Below are 20,568 nucleotides of genomic sequence, written 5' to 3' on the forward strand. Positions count from 1 at the left end.
TATATATATATATATATATATATATATATACACACACACACACACACACACATATATTCCGATTCAGCCACTCTGATGAGTCGTGGACGACGAAACACGTGTCAGTGGATAATTATATTTTTTAAATAATATATATACATATATATATACATATATATATATAGCAACATCAATTGAATCACGAGTTTTTTTAATGGATGCTGACAATTCAGTTTCTGATTAGCTGCTTGTTTAAACCTTCGACAACCATCACACACACACACACACACACACACACACACACACACACACACACACCCTTACACATATACAGTAGAACCCCGGGATACGGCATTAAAAATTAGTAACAAAATGCAGTACATATGTATATAATCCAATAACTTTATAAATAATATCGTAAGGCGGGGAAATACTGTAACCAGGGCCCGGAAAAACATCGTATTTGTACATTGTAACCTTAAAAAAGGGCCACCGTATCCCGGGGGGTTACTGTAGGGATGTGTGTATGCAATACGAATAGATTACATCTTATTTACATTTACAAACGATATAATATTTAAATAAAATCTACATATAAAGTTAGTAAAAATCTTCTTTATCGTATCTAGTCAATGCCCCCCCCCACCTACACTCCTTTTATATCTGTATTTATGCAAATGTTAAACGTTGTTGTTGTTAATAATAATAATAGGAAGAAGACATTGCAGTGTTGGCATCGACTGGTACAACACCGAGCAGGGTCAAAATGGATAGAAAGACTGAGGAGATAAACACCAACTAGACCTCCACTGGATGTGGAACATGTTCTCCATAGGTAACCCCTCCTTTTAAATATCATGGATTTTTAATATAATATTAATCTAGCGTTGTGATAAACATGTAGGTATAAAAAATAAAAAAATAAAAAACTACTACCACCACCACTACTACTACTACTACTACTAATAATAATAATAATAAACTTATGATCATGCACAATGCACAACACCAGAAGGATGATGATAACCCACTCTACGTGAATAGAAAAGACAGAGAAAGAGAACTGGTCAGCATAAAAATTATGTGTATGACACACACACACACACACACACACACACACACACACACACACACACACAAAAGAATGAGAAAAATACATAAAGTAAAACATAGAAAGGCTAATCACTGCAGCAACATAAACATGAATAAGACATAGAAGCAAAGGATGTCACCCCCCCCCAAAAAAAAAAATGGGAAGAGAAACAGCTACACGGACGATTCATAAGGATCACAAAAGATGAGACTCATGAAAACACCTGGACATGGCTACACAAAGGACGCTTAAACAGAGAAACTAAATCACTACTGACAGCCACACAAAATAACGCGATTAGAACCAACTAGATCAAAGCTAATATCGACAAAACACAAGAAAACAACAAATGCAGACTCTGTAGATAAAGAGATGAAACAATAAATCACTTATAACTGAATGCAGCAAACTAGCTCCAAAAGAATATAACAATAGATCCGAGTAGGTTGGGAAAGTAGTCCACTGGGAATTATGCAAACAACTACATACTGAACAACCAGACAAATAGTGCAAACACAAGCCGGTAGCTGTACTTGAAAACAGAAATCATAAAATCCTGTGGGATATGAAGTACAAACGGATAAACCCATCAAAGCAAGGAGGCCAGATGTTATAATCGTTAACAAGAAACAAAACACTGTCAGAATGAGGATTTTGCTGTCCCAGTAGACCAGGTAAACATTAAAGTGATGGAGAAGCGAAGCAAATACGTCGAACTGGTCAGAGAGCTGAAAAGGATTTGGAAGTTGAAGAAAGTCAAGATAACACCAATAATAGTAGGAGCACTAGGAACAATCCCAAAAAAACTTTGAAAAAAAAAAAAAAAAATAGAAATTGGAATCAAAGGCTGAGAATATACAATAGATTGTCAAAATGAAAAAGGCTGAAATCTTAAAGAAACCCTTGAATGCAGGGATATACATATGAGCTGCAAACGCTAACCAAGATGAAAACTGAAAACAAAAGTTAAAAAAAAAAAAAAGATAGAGGAACACCACATACAACCAAGAAGACGGAAATCACAAAATTGTAAATTAATTACACCCCCCACCCCTCAGATGATGTAGTTTTAGCATCGATTAGCACCACACCAAATATTTGAGAATGGTCGAGGAGAATAAAATAAAATAAGAGAGAGAGAGAGAGAGAGAGAGAGAGAGAGAGAGAGAGCACTAACCAGATCACCACTGGATGAGTGAAAAGAAAACTGGAACCTTGGGGAGGCTTAGTAACAGTCAAATTCCAGTGTGTGTGTGTGTGTGTGTGTGTGTCGGCACTTACCCTATTCGGGTTTTAGCAGCTTCCTCTAAAGGAGGAAGTTTCATGGGAGTATAAAATTCGCAAGCGGTCCCCAGTCACATGTATATCCCTGTTAGGGGAGATGACAACATTAGGTTTTTGCAATTCTAGCAAGGAGGTGTTGATGTCTTCCTACATACAGCGCCGGGTATTTTCAAATTGGTCACCCATTTTAACAATGACCAGGCTCAACGTTACTTAACTTTGGTGATCTGACAGGAACAGAGTTTCACCGTGATTATGCCGTATCCAGTATCAAATTCCAGTGATGACCAATGGTCACTGTCAGTGAGAAGTCAAAGGCAAGCGGCTGTTGTGATAATGCAAATTCATTTCCATAGGTTATTGAGAGAGGTAGAGAATACTGAAAATCTGGGGAGGGGGGACTTGTTGTCACTCCACACTCCAGGAAACACCACCGGTTGTTGTCAGTGACAATCTCTGATGAGTGAATAATAATATTTTAAAAAGTATACAAAACACATTCCGAGCCGAAGAAAATCGAAACTTCAAAAATATCTCATAAAGTGACCCTCAAACATATACACGTGGTGAAACCGTCGTCAGTTGATACTATACAAAATGGTTGTAGAGGGTCAAAGAGAATGGCAAGGCCAAAGAGGGAGAAAGAAAGGATGCTGAGCGTACTGAAATATTAAGAAAGTTTATTACTAGTGTTGGGACGAGTAATTGGTAATGGAATTGAGAAGTGAAAATATTGGAAGATTTTTGGGTAACAACATCAGAAAATTTTGTGTCTATTTTATTTTCTAATCCTAAAAACGATTCTTTTATTGCCCCCCCCCCCTCCCCGACAAAAGGAGGGTGAACTTGTAAATTCACGTTTGTCCGTTCCTCTGTCTGCATTTTTCTCAATAATTATGCTTTGGAATTTTTTAAAAATTTTGCACAAACATTAAACATGATATGAGTAAAAAGTAACAGAATGGATTTTCCGGGGAAACTCTGGTTGCCCCCCCCCCTAGGGGTGCCTTTCAGGTTAAAATGGCTAAAATTGGCACTTTTGTACTTATTAAAAAAAATTTGATGTCTTGGATTTTTATAAAACTTTCAGAAAAGTTTTAACTAACTGATTTCTACATAATTTTGTTTGTCTACACGTTGCGATAACTCTTAGATATGCCCCAAGGGCTCCTTTAGGGTTAATAAAAACACTATTTTGGGGACTATTTTACCATATTTGTCCAAAATTTTCTGTGTATGTCTATTTAGCAGTTTTGCATGGTGCTGAACTCAGATTTAAATATGTTAAGACCTTGGGGACTTTTAGGGCTAAATGGAGGGGGGGGAGTAAATGATAGACTTAGTCATTTCCTTTTTTGCAGAACTCAAATTTACATATGTTAAGGCCTAAAACTGCACCGTTTGTTAATTTTCACCAGGATTTGATGTCCCCTGGGGACTTTTGGGCCTAAATGGGGTGGGTGGGGGTGCAAATGCTGAACTTAGTCATTTTCTTAATACCTCGTTCACTGTGGACTCACGGGGGACCATGCATGTTTCACTTGTTTTTTTTTTCTTAAATTCAAGTTTCATTTGTTGACACTAATGATGAAATGATAAATGCTTATTGATTTTAAATTATCAGTAAAATAGAAATTTATAGATCACCCTCACAAAAAAAACAAAAAAAAAAACAGTTCTTTTTGCATTTATAAAAATATTTGCACATTTTATGTCGGTTTTATAGTAAGCTGAAAATTAAAGAAAAAAGTCTCCATAGAAATAAATATTTAGAGATTAAAAGCAATCGGAATCAGTAATTGTATCAGAGTCGTCCCATCACTACTTATTACAACACAAGTTCCAGAGTAAACCAACAGACATCATCACCAATAAATCAATGGTAAACAGCTATTGTGATCACGCAAAGTTATTTGCGACTTTATCCAGATAGTGCTAGAAATATGTGGAAGCTTGCTGCCACTCAGACTTCAGGGAACACTACTTGCTATTACCAGTGAGCCATCATTGATAACACCTATTATGGAAACTCCCAGAGAATATATAGTCGAGGGCAGCACGAAGGCTGCCTTTTTATTAGTTACTATGCTGTGCTGTAGAGGAGGGCGCCACTCGTTTTCCAAGATAACTCCACTTACCCTTGATCTTCTAAATAATAAAAAATAAGATCTTTAATGTTTCTGAATTTTTGAGATGATGTATTATTTGGATTAATCGGACTACTATTCTCAGTTTGAGTGTTATTCTCACAATGTTTCGGTAACCTCCAATCTTCTTCAGGTGTAGCTTGTCAAACTTTAATTGCGAATTATACGGTCATGGCTGATGAAATGAGAGCATGCTACCCCCACAGATTAAATAAAGGGTTCCGTCAAAAATTCCATGTAGATGCACGAGTTTGACAGAAAGATTTCCAAATTCGACAAGGTACACTTAAAGAAGGTTGGAGGCTACACCAACCAAAACGTTGTGAGAATAACACTCATGTTGGGAACAGTGATTTGAATAATCCAAAATTATATATAAAATCTTGTTTTATTCATTTAATCGATTAGATTTTTAATATTTTAATCGATTATATTTCATATTTTATTTATTTATTATATTTTTAATATTTTAATCGATTATATTTCATATTTTATTTATTTATTATATTTTTAATATTTTAATCGATTATATTTCATTACTAGTGTGAGTAAGGTAAGTTGAAAACAAAATATTATATTGAAATATCAGACATGCACCAATTCTATCATATGCTCTATTGTTATTTTCATGGAAGGTGCTCGACTGAGCTCCAATCTATGGATCCATTTTGCTGAGCATTTATAGTAAAAACTTATATCGTAACCAGAACGGCAAAAAAACGATTTTCTTTTCTCTCTCCATGTAGATAATGTCAAGTGGAATTTCCATGGGCAGAGTTTCTTTCCAAGAGCTTCCGGTCTGGGGAAGATATGACTATCGGACTGGTTCTCTGCTCATTGCAACTTGGTTGTATTCAAATCTAATGTGAACAAATTCTTGTCCTTGACTGCCTCATAGGTAATTAAACACAATTTATACTATTGATCAATATTAGTACTATTATAGTGTTCTTCATCTCTGGATGATAACCACTGCACCTTATTAACCTCAAGTCGCTCTTGGTCTTCATAACTAGTGAACCAATAGTAAAAAAAAACGAACAAAAAAGCAACTATGAATAATCTGAAGAAAATAAAAAATATTTTAAAAAATAGTTGACTCATGATATTTGTGTTGACATGGAGTTAAACAAATAAAATCGATTAAAAATCAATCATCGATTTTTTTTCTATCAATACCAAAGGACTTTGCTTTCTTTGTCTTTCTACCTAAAACCAAATAGAATTTTCATGAACAGAGTTTCTTTCCAAGATCTTCCTTTTTGTGGAACATATTATTACGGAACTGCTTTCCTACAGACTATAACACGGTCGTTTTCAAGTCCAATGTCAACAAATACTTGTGTAGACATCCTCCTAAGCAATCAAACTCATTTCAACCATCGTTTCAAATCCTTTTATAGTATTGTTCGTCATCAAATGGACAATAATTAACTCTTATCCTCGAATATTTTTTGGCCTTGTTATGTACTGATTCATTAGTATAAAAAATACTGATTTAATTATGATTCTTAGGGTCTCTATTTTTTCAAGAAAATCACCACTTATTAAGATCTCAAGGCCACTCGAAGATAAGGGTTAATGCTTGTAATGTGGCCAATGAGACAATAACTTAGTGATCAGTAGTAGTGGAAATAAGGTAGAACTTGTTTGCATTGAACTTGAAGAATCACGTTATAGTGATTTGGAAAGCAGGCCTGTGGTATGGAGTTCCACAGGCGGGCAGTACTATAAAAAAAACTTTGTTCATGGAATTTGCGTTTAGACTTAGGCACAGATAGAGAGTGGAGAAAATAGTTGACAGTGATTGTAGTTAGACAATTGTCGTAAATGTTTTGCAGGGGAACCATAAATTGAAGCTCAGTCGAACACTTACCATGAAAATAACGATAGAGCAGAGATAGACTTGCAACATTTCTTCTGTTAGAAAGAGGTTGCAAGGAGGAGAAAAAGACATTACCTACTAGATTTCGAAGCCGGGTTTGAACTTTGTTAAGACAGAAAAACGTGCTCCAAGCAGCTCAAACAACAACGGTATTGGTATTTACCCTATAAACCCAATATCAACAGAGATCGAATGCAAATCAAATAAACATCTTAACAGAAAACAGAGTTCAAAATAGACTTCGTAGTCTAATGGGAGATGCCCTTTTCTCTTGTCTGCAACCTCTCTCCCACAGAAGAGATGCTGCGAGCTTGTCTCTGCTTTATTGTTATTTTCATGGTAAGTGCTCGTCTGAGCTTCAATCTATGCCCCCCCCGACCTGACTTTCACGAAAAATTCTCGACTAACTGTAATCACTATAAATTTCCCCCCTCTTTATCTGTGCCGAAACCGAAACGTAGATTCCATAAACAAAGCTTCTTTCTTAGAACTGCACGTCTGTGCAACTCTGTTCCATTTTCCTGCTTTCTAACTGACTACAGTATGATCGTCTTCAAGTCCAACGTGAACAAGTTCTTGATGAGACGTCCCTTTAAGTAATCCAATTTACCAAATTTCTAATATTAACGATTACTACGATATTTTCCCATTTATTACTGTACACTCATTAATCCTTGTTCTCGAGTGGCCTCTGGGCCTTGATAAGTGGTGACTCCTTTTAAAAAAAAAGAAAAGGAAAGAAAAGAATACATAGTTAAAAAAAAAGAAGAGATTGATGACGAAGAGATAAAAGAGAAACGTCATCGTTTATATGACAAACACATCACGAAGCTACGAAAGCACCACCGGCCCCATCGATTCATTTGAAGCACTAAAACACAGATAATAATGCGTACACACCTTATCATTACGCATCTGATGTGTATACACACCTACAAGTGTAAAAACACACCTCATGCGACTAAATGAAACTCGTTCGAGGTTTGCCTTGACATCATTCTCCCAACCTAGGGGCTGTTAGGCCTTCTTTGGTTCTTTGATGCGATATATTCTGCCTCGATTCTAGGAAGGGTATCTTCCCAGACGTTACCGCCTCCTGAGTGAGAGAAGTGTTGGCTAACGATCGTTTTAGACGCCTCCTACAGAAAAATGCCGACATGCTCTCGTTTCGCCAGACAGAAAGATTCCCGAGTTCGATAGAAAAGTCAGATTTCATCGACCGAAACGTTGTGAAAATAACCCTCAACAGGTGAATAGTAATCTGAAGAATCGAAATATTCGGAACCAAATTATTACAAACCTATAATATTTTCATCTATATTTAAGAAATTAAATCTTATAATCCCAATCTTATAATACATGTGAATTCGTTAAAAATTTTGAAGCCAGACGTTTAATGCTTAGAAACGATGTATAAAATGTTATAAGGTTGAATTGTTTACGAAGAAATGGAAATGCATTATGGTGGATTTAATTTCGAAATTAAATTATTTTTTTAAATAGGATTTAAATCTTTTGTTTTTGTTATTGATTTCATTAAATATTCGTTTAATGATAAATGCAAAATTAGTTCAATGTACAATCATCAAAGTTACGTTGACGCGAGAAATAAATTCACACTAGTGTGAAATTCTCTTGCGGAATTCCCACTTCATCACGCCCTAAAAGTTTATATATATATATATATATATATATATATATATATATATATATAAACACACACACACACACGATTACATGAGCATAAAGCACTAAAAATAATTGTTAATGTTTATTCAAAAGATTATAGTTATAAAGCCCCTTTAAGAAATGAAAGTTGATTCTTTCTTTAGTTCTTTAGGGAATTAAGAAATAAGCGGTCAACTTTAGCACAAATGTAACATTACAACTTCCGGCTGCTGACTGTTTATAAATTCTAGGTGTTGCGAGGTTTGATGGAAATTTCTTGAGGGTTTTTTTGTTGCGTCGAGATATAATAGATATCGAATCCAATTTATTTGGTAAAACACAAATAGCGAAGTGCAACAAACCGTGTAAAAAGAGGTGAAATATATAGGATGGAATAATAAAATTGTTGCCCACAAAAGACGACACGATTCCATTTCCGTTTGATAAAAACCGGTTTACTTTTATTTGGTTGCAGATCATCTACTAGTTGGCCTGTTGTGTACAAATCCCAAGAATGATAGGAGCCTTTTATCATGTCTTAAATTGACACAATGTTCAACAAGCGAGATCGGAGATGCGCCGCTGTACAACTAATGCTCTCTATCGATCCAAGTTATGACAACAGGACCATTACCAGCACCCTCACAATGAATCGCTGGATTGCCACGAATAACAGGGACGTGCCCAGGGTGATCAAAACAAGGTTTACGGTCACGGTTATGGTCTTTGGTGCGGTTTCAAGTGAGGGCTACATCATGTCACCTCACATCTTCAATATCGGCTTGAAAGTAAACAACAAAGTGCACATGGATGTGCTGAAGACTATGGTGATCTCCTGGTGCAATCAGGCGGCCAACCTTGGGTGTGGCAGCAGGACTCGGCGCCGACCCACAAGTCCAACGAGACCCAGGCTTGTCTTCAGAAGCAGTGCTCTACGACTTTGTACCCTTCTCTCACTGGCCCCCTCCTCCCCCGACCTGAATTGGCTAGACTACTTCATTTGGTCATACGTCGAGAACATCACCAACATGACCTCTCACAACACCAAAGCCAGCCTGATCGCCACCATCTGCCGAGCGCCCGCCGGTGCTTGTGGGATAAAAAGCATGCTCTAAGTTCCGGACATGTATCAAGGCGATAATTGAAGCTGAAAGCGGCTACATTGAAACGATGTCAGCTTTACTTCATAATCAAGTTACCTGAATTGATTTTTTCAATAAAAGTTTAAAAATAAAGCTGCAGTGTTGTTTTTATAGGGCGACACTTTTATCGTTCCACCCTGTATTTACATTCACATATGATCTGAATGTTTTTCCAAGGTCACTTTAAACCTGGATATGCTTGTCATCGTCACAACCTTTTATAGCAAGTTGTTTCACCGAGTAGAAACATGACCAGAAAATGATTTTTTTCCTATAGAATCGAAAGCAGCGGTGATGCATATTTTTTGAGTATCTACGGAGATCACAACTGTGTGGGTGTGTGCAGTCAGAACCAAGCCTGTTCAGGGCTTCTTAACCGGCTTCCTCCGGAAGTAGGAAGTTTCATGGGAGTCTGAAATTCACAAGCGGTCCCAAGCCGCATGCATATCCCCGTTAGGGGAGATGACAACGTTAGGTTTTTGCAACTTTGTGCAGGGAGGTGTCGACGTCCTCCTACATACAGCACCTGGACTTCCCAAATTGGTCACCCATTTTAGTAATGACCAGGCTCAACGTTGCTTAACTTCGGTGATCTGACGGGAACCGGTGTGTCAACGTGATTATGCCGTAAATTAAATTAATAAAGGAATCCGATTAAAACTCTCGGCCAGAGATCACGACTGGGAGTGAAAAACTCCGTAAAAGGTAGATTTACATTTCCGTTAAGGATATTGTACGTCAGAATCAAGCCCCCCCCCCCCCGCTGCTTAAGTAAGAATAGATGTAGTCTTTTGGAGCCACTTTTTGTAGGTAAGCGTGGAGCGTCCGGTCACCTACCTAGTCGCCAATCGTAAACACACTTCAGGTGTACGATATAATTTTGTAGATAAGGATTTGTTGCTCGGCTCTCGTACTCAAGATCAAATGTAACCTCTGACCTTCATATACGTCATAACTAACTCGAGAATTGTGTACGGAATTTTAAATGGAATCCTTTACTTGTTCCTAGGGGATAGATTATTCTCGTTCTATCAGCTATGATGGGTAGAAGTAAATAATTCATAATTATATTCTTAGTATGATCTGCATCCAGAAAACTGACTTAAAACTGATTAAACATAGGACTTATATCCATTACGCCAGGCGTCATTATTATGGCGGTTAGATCGGTCGAAACGTTGAAATAACACTGAAGCTAAGAGCAGTAATTCGACTAATCTAAATAATAAAAACTTATCAAAAGCTTTTTTTTTTTTTTTCAGCTAAAACCAGGTTTTCTTACTTCCTTATTCTGTCATTTGATGTTCATGCGCTGGAGGTGATGTTTGGTTTTCGAAAGATACACATTTTTAAAAAAAAATATTTATTGAAATCTATTCATCGTATACAATTAATTGAACACATGTTATTTTATTTACTTAACAAGGTGAAATCGCTGGCTTATGTCCTCTAATAGAATTGATGAAGACTAACGGATCTGATAGAAGTTGAATTCGGCATTGGCAAAGCGACGGAATATATCACGTGCTTTAAGAGAGAGAGAGAGAGAGAGAGAGAGAGAGAGAGAGAGAGAGAGGTTGTGTGTGTTACACAACGATTCCGGATCAAGGTGTGTCATTTAATAATAGATTTTTTTTTCTGTTTTATTTATTGTTATTATTATTATTATTATTATTATTTTTTAATAATAATAATAATAATAATAATAATAATAATAATAATAATAATAATAATACTACCCCCCCTCCGAAACAATTGTAATGACGCCAACGACTGGCACCACGCCAAATAATCAAGAAGGGTCGAAGTTGATTGAAAAACCAAGGAGAAAAAGCACTAATTAGACCCACTGGGACCTTGGAAGGCTTTTATGTCACCCAAATTCCAGTGATGACCAATGGTCATTGCCAGCGAGAAGTCAATGGTAAGCGACTGTTGCGATGATGCAAATTCGTTTGCAAATGTTATCAAAAGAAATGGAGAGTATTGGAAATCGGGGAATACTTGTTGTCACCCAGACTCCAGGAAACACCACCAGTGAGCAATCTTCGCTGATGACCTGCATGAGAACTCCTAGGGAGTACGAATAATATCCTTACTTGAGTAGTAATCACTATTATTCTTAATTGTACCTCTTTTCTATATCAATATATCAATAAAATTATGTGACCACTTTTTGTGTGTGTCTGTGTTTCCCGCATTTACGAAACTTTGATAATTGCACATTGTATTTTAGAGTCATCATTAAATCGAATATTCATGGGATTACAAATCTTATTAAAATATTATGAAATTAAATCCATCAGAATGCATTTCTGTTTTCTTCGTAAACAAGTAATCCGCGTTATTCTTTTGTGAATAGCTGGAAAAAATAATTCGACCTTTCAAAATTTAAACTAGGTTTAAAATTCTTAGCAAATTCTCATATTTTAAAAGATTAAATGTTAACAATTTGGTTCGAATAATAATTTAATAAACAATTCCTTAATAATTACACTTTTAGCTTTCAAAGTCTTGTTCAAAAATCTCATTTGAAATATTTATTTATTTGCAGAAATATATATATATATATATATATATATATATATATATATATATATATATATATATATATATATATATAAGAACAAGTAGTTAATAAAACATGTTAAAAAACACTTTGAAAAAGAGTTACAAACATATTTAATTTTAAAAAGGAAATACTAAATAAGTGGATAGTCCTTATTCCGCGGAGTTTCTAAGAAATACTTTCATTCTCATCACAGGGTAGGATTTAGCAAAATGCGGGATCGGATTTTGCTTGCAAAAGTATTTAATTAAACTACAAGTAAGTCATAGATCTTACTTGATAACAAAAAGTGAAGCAGAGGGAATAGGGTGAATAAAAAAGTGATAAGCTCTATCTCCTATTTGGTTTTATCAAGCTTTTACATCTGGTTGAGATTACTTTATAAATATTAATTCTTTAATATTTATAATATACTTTAGTTTTACCATCTTGGATCATTTTGGTAAACTTAACTGTACTTCTTATTTCATATAATACATTTACAACACAAACAAGGCACAAGGTCATTCAAAAGTGAGGGAAAATGGATGTGGTTGGTCATCCTTTTTTATGATAAGTAAAAAATGTGCATCCAACTCTTAACTAAAATTGTCAATCACCATAATACCACATTTACTCTAAGAACAACACGACTTAAAATTTTTCAAATAACTAGAAATTTCATTGAAAATAAATGTTTCTCAAATTATATATATATATATATATATATATATATATATATATATATATATATATATATATATATAATTTGATTAAAATAAAAAACATAATAAAAAACATTCTAAAAAAAACCCTGACATAAAAATCAAAATAGAAAGACTCCCGGACAACTCCGAGTAAGTACAGGTCGCTGATATTAAATATAAGAAATTCTAAGCTGATAAAATAAAGACCAGGTTAATTAATTTATGGTCAAATTCCGTCCGAAACGAGGCTTGTTTTTTTTTTTTTTAAATTTTATTTTAACATTTTTTAAAAATTCAAATTAAAGGAATCCGATTAAAAGCCTCGTCCATTTTATCTTTTTAAATATTTCTTTCGTTTTTTTTTTTTCAACAGAAATAAAAGTAAACGATCCCGATTCCCCAAGCGAACATTTCGAGCTTTCACTAAAAAGAGGAAGTCTCTATTGCTGATACCGTAAAGAAAAAAGGCGTATAATTGGGCATAATATTATTATTGTGTTTGGATCCTCGCATAATACGAGCTTTAAAAATCTCTGGTACAAATATGAATCGACGACACAAACATTTGAAGATGCTTGAAAAAGAGAAACAAAAAACGAAGAGAATGTAAAATTGTCGGCTTGATCTGGTTTTGAATTTGGAACGGGGGACATTTTTTTTTTAATGGAATTATAATTAAATGCAGAGATGTGTGTTTGCGTACAAAGAAATCCAAGATGCACGACTTAAGAGATAACGAGTTCTGACATACACTGAAAGGAAAACAAGACTGGATATTTTTTTCTTTCTTTTAAATAAACTAAATAATACAGTAAGCATCAAACGAGGATATTTTCTCAGTCCACGTTGAGTTTTTATCCAATTAAACTGATTTGCATATTAGAAGAAGCAGAACTCGGGAAAACACGCAAATGAGATGAGAACGGATTTTTTTTTACTTCACTCACTCTCTCTCTCTCTCACACACACACAGGCACACACAGGCACACACAGACACACACACACACACACACACACACACACACACACACACACACACACACAATTATAAAAAGATATCTATATTTTTATAACTTATTACAACATTTCTCAATACGTTAGTAGAGGTAGCTAGTATGTTATGAAAATATATTTATGGCAATTAAGCTACACAGAGACATTCGCGTTCCATCCCCTTAGAGAATTGAAAAACACAGTCTGACACAATGTACTGTGACGCCTCTGTGCAACTTAATTGCCATAACTATATTTTCATAACAAATATATATTTATATACACGCACACACACAAATATTTTCAAGTGTAGTAGAGAACTCTCAGAACTGATTATAACATTTGTTAGTTATATGGATACATACATTATATATTTGTGTACATGTGTTTATAATAGAAAACTAACCAGAGTTTACGTAAGAAGATGTATATTATTTATAGATTTTGCCATAATATCGTCTCAAGAACAGTTGCTTGACATCTTCAGTTATGTGGGCTGAGTTTCCAGTGTTTCCGTCAAACCGCAGGTATCGCTGACAATCAAATTAATGTATAATGTTTTTTAACACACACACACACACACACACACACACACTTATTATTACACTGGACATGCAAATGTTTCGGACAAATGGTCGGTTAAAACCAGAAATCCTCGTCAGGCGACTTAATGAATGGTTGCTTTCTACAGAAGAAATCAGTCCTCTGTAGAAAGCAACCATTTATTAAGTCGCCTGACGAAGACTTCTGGTTTCATTCGACCATTTGTACGAAACATTAGCATGTCCAGTGTCACGAACATGTAAATTTTTTTATAAAATATATATTGCTCTTCTTTTATTGAGCACTCGTAATAACCTCGTGAAATTCATTAGTTATCACTCTTGAATACTTTTAACCTAATATATATATATATATATATATATATATATATATATATATATATATATATATATATATATATATATATATATATATATATATTCCTATTCCTTTATAGATATCCGTGCTAAAAAAATATTCACACCTGATGGGTACAGCAATTCGATGATCTATTTTCACTGTGTTTAAAGAACGAAATAAAGTTCCCGTTTTTATTTGTTGTTTATTTCAAAACCTCATTTTTTTTTTTAAATTTGAATATAGACCGGGAGTTTGATTTAAAGATGAAGATTTTTGACTCTTGCTTACTAAAATTATTTTAAAATGATGATTTAAATATCATGCACCTACTGAATATTCAAAGTGTGGAAGTCAATAATTGATCTGAAATGATAGTTATCGCAATAAAATCAAATTTCACCAGAAAAAAAAAAAAAAATGAAAAAGTGACATAAAATTTATTTTAAACAGAGTACATTGTTATTGTTGCTGTTGGGTCGTCAAAGTTACAATTTGTCGATAACTATAATATCCAAACAAAAATGTGTACTTCTACAGAACCTTAACTTTAAGACGATGTATATACATTTAAAATAGAAAGTTTGTTAGAATTGCTATGAAAATGGGCGTCATGTAGGCATTCGAAGAATGTACACAACAATCTATGACGTCACACCGCACTGTGTGCGTCCGTTTCTTTTATTTACAAGAATACAAAAATAATTTAAATTTGTCATTAACACTGCTATGTTAGACTTAAAAACAAATATCTTATTTAAGCAAAAATTAATTTTAAATGGCAAATATAAAATTTCACTGAAAACCGTTTTTTAATTACGTCCGTTTTAATAAATTTTGAACGGCTGCATTTTAAACGGGTCGAAATTTCCTTCTGTAATATACCCAACCTGCATTTTATTTTTTTTTTTATTGTTGATGAAATATAAACGAGTTTTTGGATATTTTAAATTAAGTTTTTATTTTCTTTTAATGCAAGTTAAGGTAAAAAGCAAAAAAAAAGTTGTGTTTTAATGCTTTTGTTGTAAACAATTACGTGACTAGAAAAAAAAAAATCAAGTTGGAAGTATAAGCGTTCTATCTAAATGTCACGTAAATAATGACAATAACAAAAGAAAAAAAAATATCTGAAAACGTCGACTCCATCGGTAAGGTTAGTAGATGTTCGTACATTTACGTATGACATTATCTTCCGTAAAAAATTGTTTTACCTGAATTCAAACTACGTTAAAAAAAAAATTGTAGGCACTTCGGTAAAAGAAAATATTTCAGTAATTTTTTTTTTTTTTTTACGATTTAATAATAATAAAATAAATAAAAAATTTTCAAACGCTGAACAATTATTACTAGCAGAAAAATAAAACAGCGAAAAACAGAAGTGGGTGCAAAATTCAAAAACTGCGTGCGATGCGCACAGCGGGAGAAAAGACGGTCAGTAGACGCGCACTTGTTTGAAATAAACAAGTGCGCATGTTAACACTTGTATTTGTTTCGTTTCGTGTGTAAATAAATATTTCTCCATAATCCAACAGTGCTACAATATCTTCTGACATTGTTATGTATGCATTTATCTGTCACAAACGTAGAACAACAGCACCAATTCTTACTGAATAGTAAATTCTAAAAGTTTCTATTTTTTTTCTACATGAAGAAATAAACAAAGTCGTGTTTCAACGATTCCTGTCTTTTTTTGTGTGTGTGTTAAGAAGTTCAACTATCATTGAGATATTTAAAATAATATTTTTGAATAATTTGGTAAATTGTTTGTTTTTTTTGCATGAATATAGAAAAAACTTTCTGACGCAACTTTTTTTTTTGTTTTTTTTTGCATGAATATAGAAAAAACTTTCTGACGCAACTAAGAAATAAAAGTAAACAAAACTATCGATTTATTACGTTTTTACTAAACCAAATTGATACCAACAGGAAACACACAGTAATAAAAATTATTATTATGAACATTTAAGGGAATACAGTTGGGAAATTAGTAAAAAAAAAAAAACACATTTGTTTTATTTACCTACTAATTTATGACCTATTTGCGTTAAGTAATGTTTATGTTTACGCATATTAAGTTGCCAGTATCGGTTCAGAGCAAAGTAATTTTGTTTAGCCACAGGAAGTGAAGTCCCTAACGTTATTAGGTGACCAAACAAAATAACTACTTAGTTTAGAACAATACTTTACGGTAAATTAAAACGCTTAGATCTTTACATTTTTAACGCAAATAGGTCACAAAAGAGCAGACAAAGTAAAATATATTGTTTAAAGTAATTTTCAATCTGTATATTTAAAGAATAATTTATGTCGTCAACGTTTACCCAAGTGGTTTACTTTTGATTGCAGTTTTTAAATGAAAGCTTGGGCTTCCGTGAAAGTTTACCCTTTGTTGGAAAACTATAAAACTTGCTTAAAACAACAAAAACACAAAATCAAAATAACCATTAATTCAATTCGTTAATTATTTTCTATTCTGTCGAATGAAATAACGAAAGGTTGTGTTTCTATTTTTATTTCTTTCTTTATTGCAAGGATTTATTAGATTATTGAGAGATGGTTGTGTTTATTAAAAAAAAAAAAAAAAGAAAAAAAAAGAAGAAGTTTGTGTACTTACCCGCTTTGCTGCGTGCAAATATTTGTTTTTGCAATCTGTTCTGTTCCTGTTGAAGTTCCTGTGAAAGCGTATTAAACTTTTTAAGTAAAAGTTGTAACTCTGTACTACTGCTAGCACTGATGTGAGGAATGGAGTAGATTTCGTCATCGCTGGTTACCCCGGCGTAGGTCTCATAGTCGGATGCGAACCCGCGAGGGTCCACTCGCGGATGAGGATGAGCATAAATCACCTCCGAATCGGAGTTGTAGCACTCGGGGGACCTGCTCCTCGAACTCGGCATACGACCGTATTTAGCCTTTGTGTGTAGCATGTCCCGCAATCGTTCCTGGGACCAGCGGTCATCGTGGAATCCTCCCGGGATAGCCCCGGGAGGAACCCCGCCACCGCCCCCTGGACCGCCGGGTCCACCGACAACGCTTCCTGGCCCCACGGGGCTGCCCCGAGGAGCGAGGAAATCTCTGCCAGGTATATTTGCGTATGGTACTTCCATGTGGGGTACAAACGGGGGAGGTGGCAGAGGTGTACCTGCCCCGATCCCCTTGTTCGATTCTCCATCTGATGAAGAATATGGGCCTCTGGGAGGTGGGTGGGGTCTGAAGGGAGGACCCTTCGAAGGGGACCAGGATCCGGAGGGAGAGGGATACTTGCGGTGCGGGGAGGTGCCAGCTCCTCCACTTCCGCTCTCATCTCCGGATCCATCGAGCTGTTGTTGGGAGGTCGCTATTGAGGGCAATGAAGGGCTGAGAAACGAGGTCGGATTTTCATATATACCCTCGGCCCCATGTACGCCATAATGGCTTGAATAAGGCGGGGCCTCTTTGCTACCCGAGTCAGTGGATCGGGGTAGCGAATTGTCGCTAGAGTTGCCACTGTCATCCACGTCGTCGAAGCACAATTTAGCCTCGGCCTTGTGCGGCGAGATGTAGATGCTAGCGTAACGGGAAGAACCCGGCATTGCAGTCGAGGACGACGTTGAAGAAGCTACAGTGCCCGGTGAGGCGTTGCCCGCCACGGACGACGACGAGGTCGACGCCGAAGTGGATGGCCTCTCCTGGGTACCGTCCTTCTGCTTGAGCCCTTCGGCCGACGACGTGGCCGTGATCGGTGTGGAAATGGTTGTACTACTGCCACTACCTCCTCCACCCGACCCGTGGGAACCACAACCCAGCTCGGGAGGCATGGGACCCATCGGTGGGGGGATACCTCCGCAGACACCAGCACCTCCCCCAGCTCCTGTCTGGCTAAGGTAATTCCTTTCCATTTGTTCGAAAGCGTCCGCACATTTTTCCGTCATTTCAAGCGCGGTGGCTGAGGACGACCGACCCTTTTTGAGGACGACAACTGGCGGCTCGTCTCGCTCAGCCATCGCCAGTGATGGGCACGAAGCATTCTTGTTGTGGTTTTTTCGTGTCCTGATTGTCAGGATTAGTTTTTTCGGTATAGACATGAGTATGACCACATCGTCCAGGGACATGTTAAGTACTTTGACATTGTTCACGGTAAGGATCTCATCTCCGACGTGTAGCAGTCCGTTACTCTCCGCTACTGTTCCCATTTGAATACGCGAAATAAAGACGCCATCTTGGCGATCTATTCCATTTCCTTCGCGGATATAAAAACCCAGTGTTTGTCCAGGACGTTTGATGATTTCCACAGTTTGTATAACCCAATCGTCTACGACCTCCATGTTCTTTATGCCCATCTCAAGGGCCTGAGTCGTCGACGCGCTAGCCGCAAGTGTCAACGCTGAGTTGCTCACACCCCCACCACTACAGCTACTGTTGGTGTTCGCTGTAGTAGCAGTAGTGGTGGTAGCGGTGGCACTGTTAACAGCGCCTGTGTTGGTAACGTTAACGCTGCTGCTGGTGCTGGCGCTGGTAGGGGTGGGGTAGCGAGCACCTGCTACCGTCGAGCTATGCGGGGAAGAAGAAGAGGAGGAAGAGGGGACAGCCACCTGTGACGTCGGTAATATCGACGTAGGTGCTGTTGCTGCTGCGACTACAGTTGGCCCTCCCACACCTTCCACAGATTCGGCTCCCTTTCCGAGAGTGTTACTATTGTTAATAGCGGACCCTCCGCTGCAACCGTAGACAGCATTATTAATAGCGTGCAATTGATGGTGGCGGTGTTGTAGTTGTTGGGAGTGGGGGTGGAGGCTGCTCCCGCCACTGTTACCGGCGGCGGCGGCGGCGGCGTTGATGGTGATGGAGATGCTGCTGTTGTTGCTACCAACGTGGGGTATGTTCCCAAAGCCGGCGGAGATGCATTTCTTATTCGTGGTTGAACTCAGAGCAGCGCTTGCAGCCGGGCCGCTCGTGCAACTGCTTATTGTGCCGTAGTGGCTGTAAATTTGCTGTTGTTGCTGATGATGATGATGACTGTATTGAGAATGATGTTGTTGATGATGATTGTGGTACGGGGGCGGCTGTTGGTAATGCTGTTGATGCTGATGTTGATGATAGTGGTGGTAGTGGTGATGAAAGGGGTGATTCTGGTAGTGACTTGCCGCCGCCGCCACAGTCGTTCTACTGTTTATACTGCTACAGCTGCTGTAGACCCCACTCCCACTGCTACTGTTCGTACCGACGACACCCACTCCACTTACGTCGGCCCCCAATACCACTCCCCCTACACCACTCGCCTGATTAAGTGTACCACTGCCAGCAGTGTGGCCAACGGCATTAGTACCACTAATCCCGGTAACCAAAGATTGCAGGTTGCCAGCATGAGGTTCCGTCGACGACGCACTGCTTTTAGTCTCCACAATACCCGGGCTTGCACTTCGTGTTAATCGTTCCGTTGAGGATGCTGGTTTTAAAGCAGGTCCTGCAACAGACAGGGCGTTTGCGCCAGCGCTTAGTCCTACACCAACAACATTAGGGTCTGCACCAAAGTTTGACCCGATCTCGGGGGTGACTTTTCCTCCCACTGCACTTCCGCCGCCTGAGGCAGTTGTCTTGCCAACAGAACCATCGCCACTGTCACCTGTCGTGGTTGACATGATGAGGTTTGATTGATTGTTGCTTGCCGTGTTTGTAGTTTGTTTAGGATCGGAACCAGACCTGACCGCCGGTGTCGAGGATGCGAGTTTTTCATCTTGCTTTTTAGATTTTTTATCCCTCGAAACCTTTGCTTTCCTGGTCGAACCCGGTGACATCTGGTCCTCCTCGTCATCCTGAAATAAAAAAGAAAACAAAAACCGATATTAGTGAATTAATTAAAATTAACGATCAATAATAATTAAAAAATTTTTGCAAAATCTACGATTGAGGATTTGTAGGTTAACCGGAGTAACGTACAATGTTCGTGACAGGACGTTTTTCTGTCGTTGGTTTTCTTCCCAAATTTTCTCATTTATTAAAGAATACGTACCAATCAAGCATGTACACCTTCCAATCTATAAACGAATAATATATATATATACATACATATATATATATGTATATATATATATATATATATATATATATATATATATATATAATTTTTTATATATATATATATATATATTTATATATATATAATTCTATATATATATATATATATATATATATATATATACACCCACATATATATATAATTTTTTTTTTTACACGGTGGTCACCACT

At 36.7% G+C, this 20,568-nt stretch overlaps 1 protein-coding gene and 1 pseudogene across 4 annotated transcripts in view; both read right to left on the minus strand.

The window, feature by feature from the left end:
• The window catches only part of LOC145279615 (rho GTPase-activating protein 100F-like), a 395,691-nt gene extending 375,559 nt beyond the window's left edge, over nt 1-20,132 (minus strand). For all 4 annotated transcript variants that reach the window (XR_013868416.1, XR_013868417.1, XM_080130816.1 and 1 more), the window contains exon 1: nt 16,961-20,132. Coding sequence is in view for 2 of the 4 variants with exons in the window: in XM_080130816.1 (XP_079986942.1) it covers nt 16,961-20,117 (3,157 nt within the window). In the remaining 2 variants the exon portion in view is untranslated. The remainder of the gene's footprint in view (nt 1-16,960) is intronic.
• LOC145280415 (5S ribosomal RNA) lies at nt 9,713-9,831 on the minus strand (annotated as a pseudogene).
• Nucleotides 20,133-20,568: the final 436 nt, after the last annotated feature.

This window comes from Euprymna scolopes, chromosome 7 (assembly GCF_053919585.1).
Source record: "Euprymna scolopes isolate OS-2025 chromosome 7, ASM5391958v1, whole genome shotgun sequence".
Lineage (NCBI taxonomy): Eukaryota > Metazoa > Mollusca > Cephalopoda > Sepiida > Sepiolidae > Euprymna > Euprymna scolopes.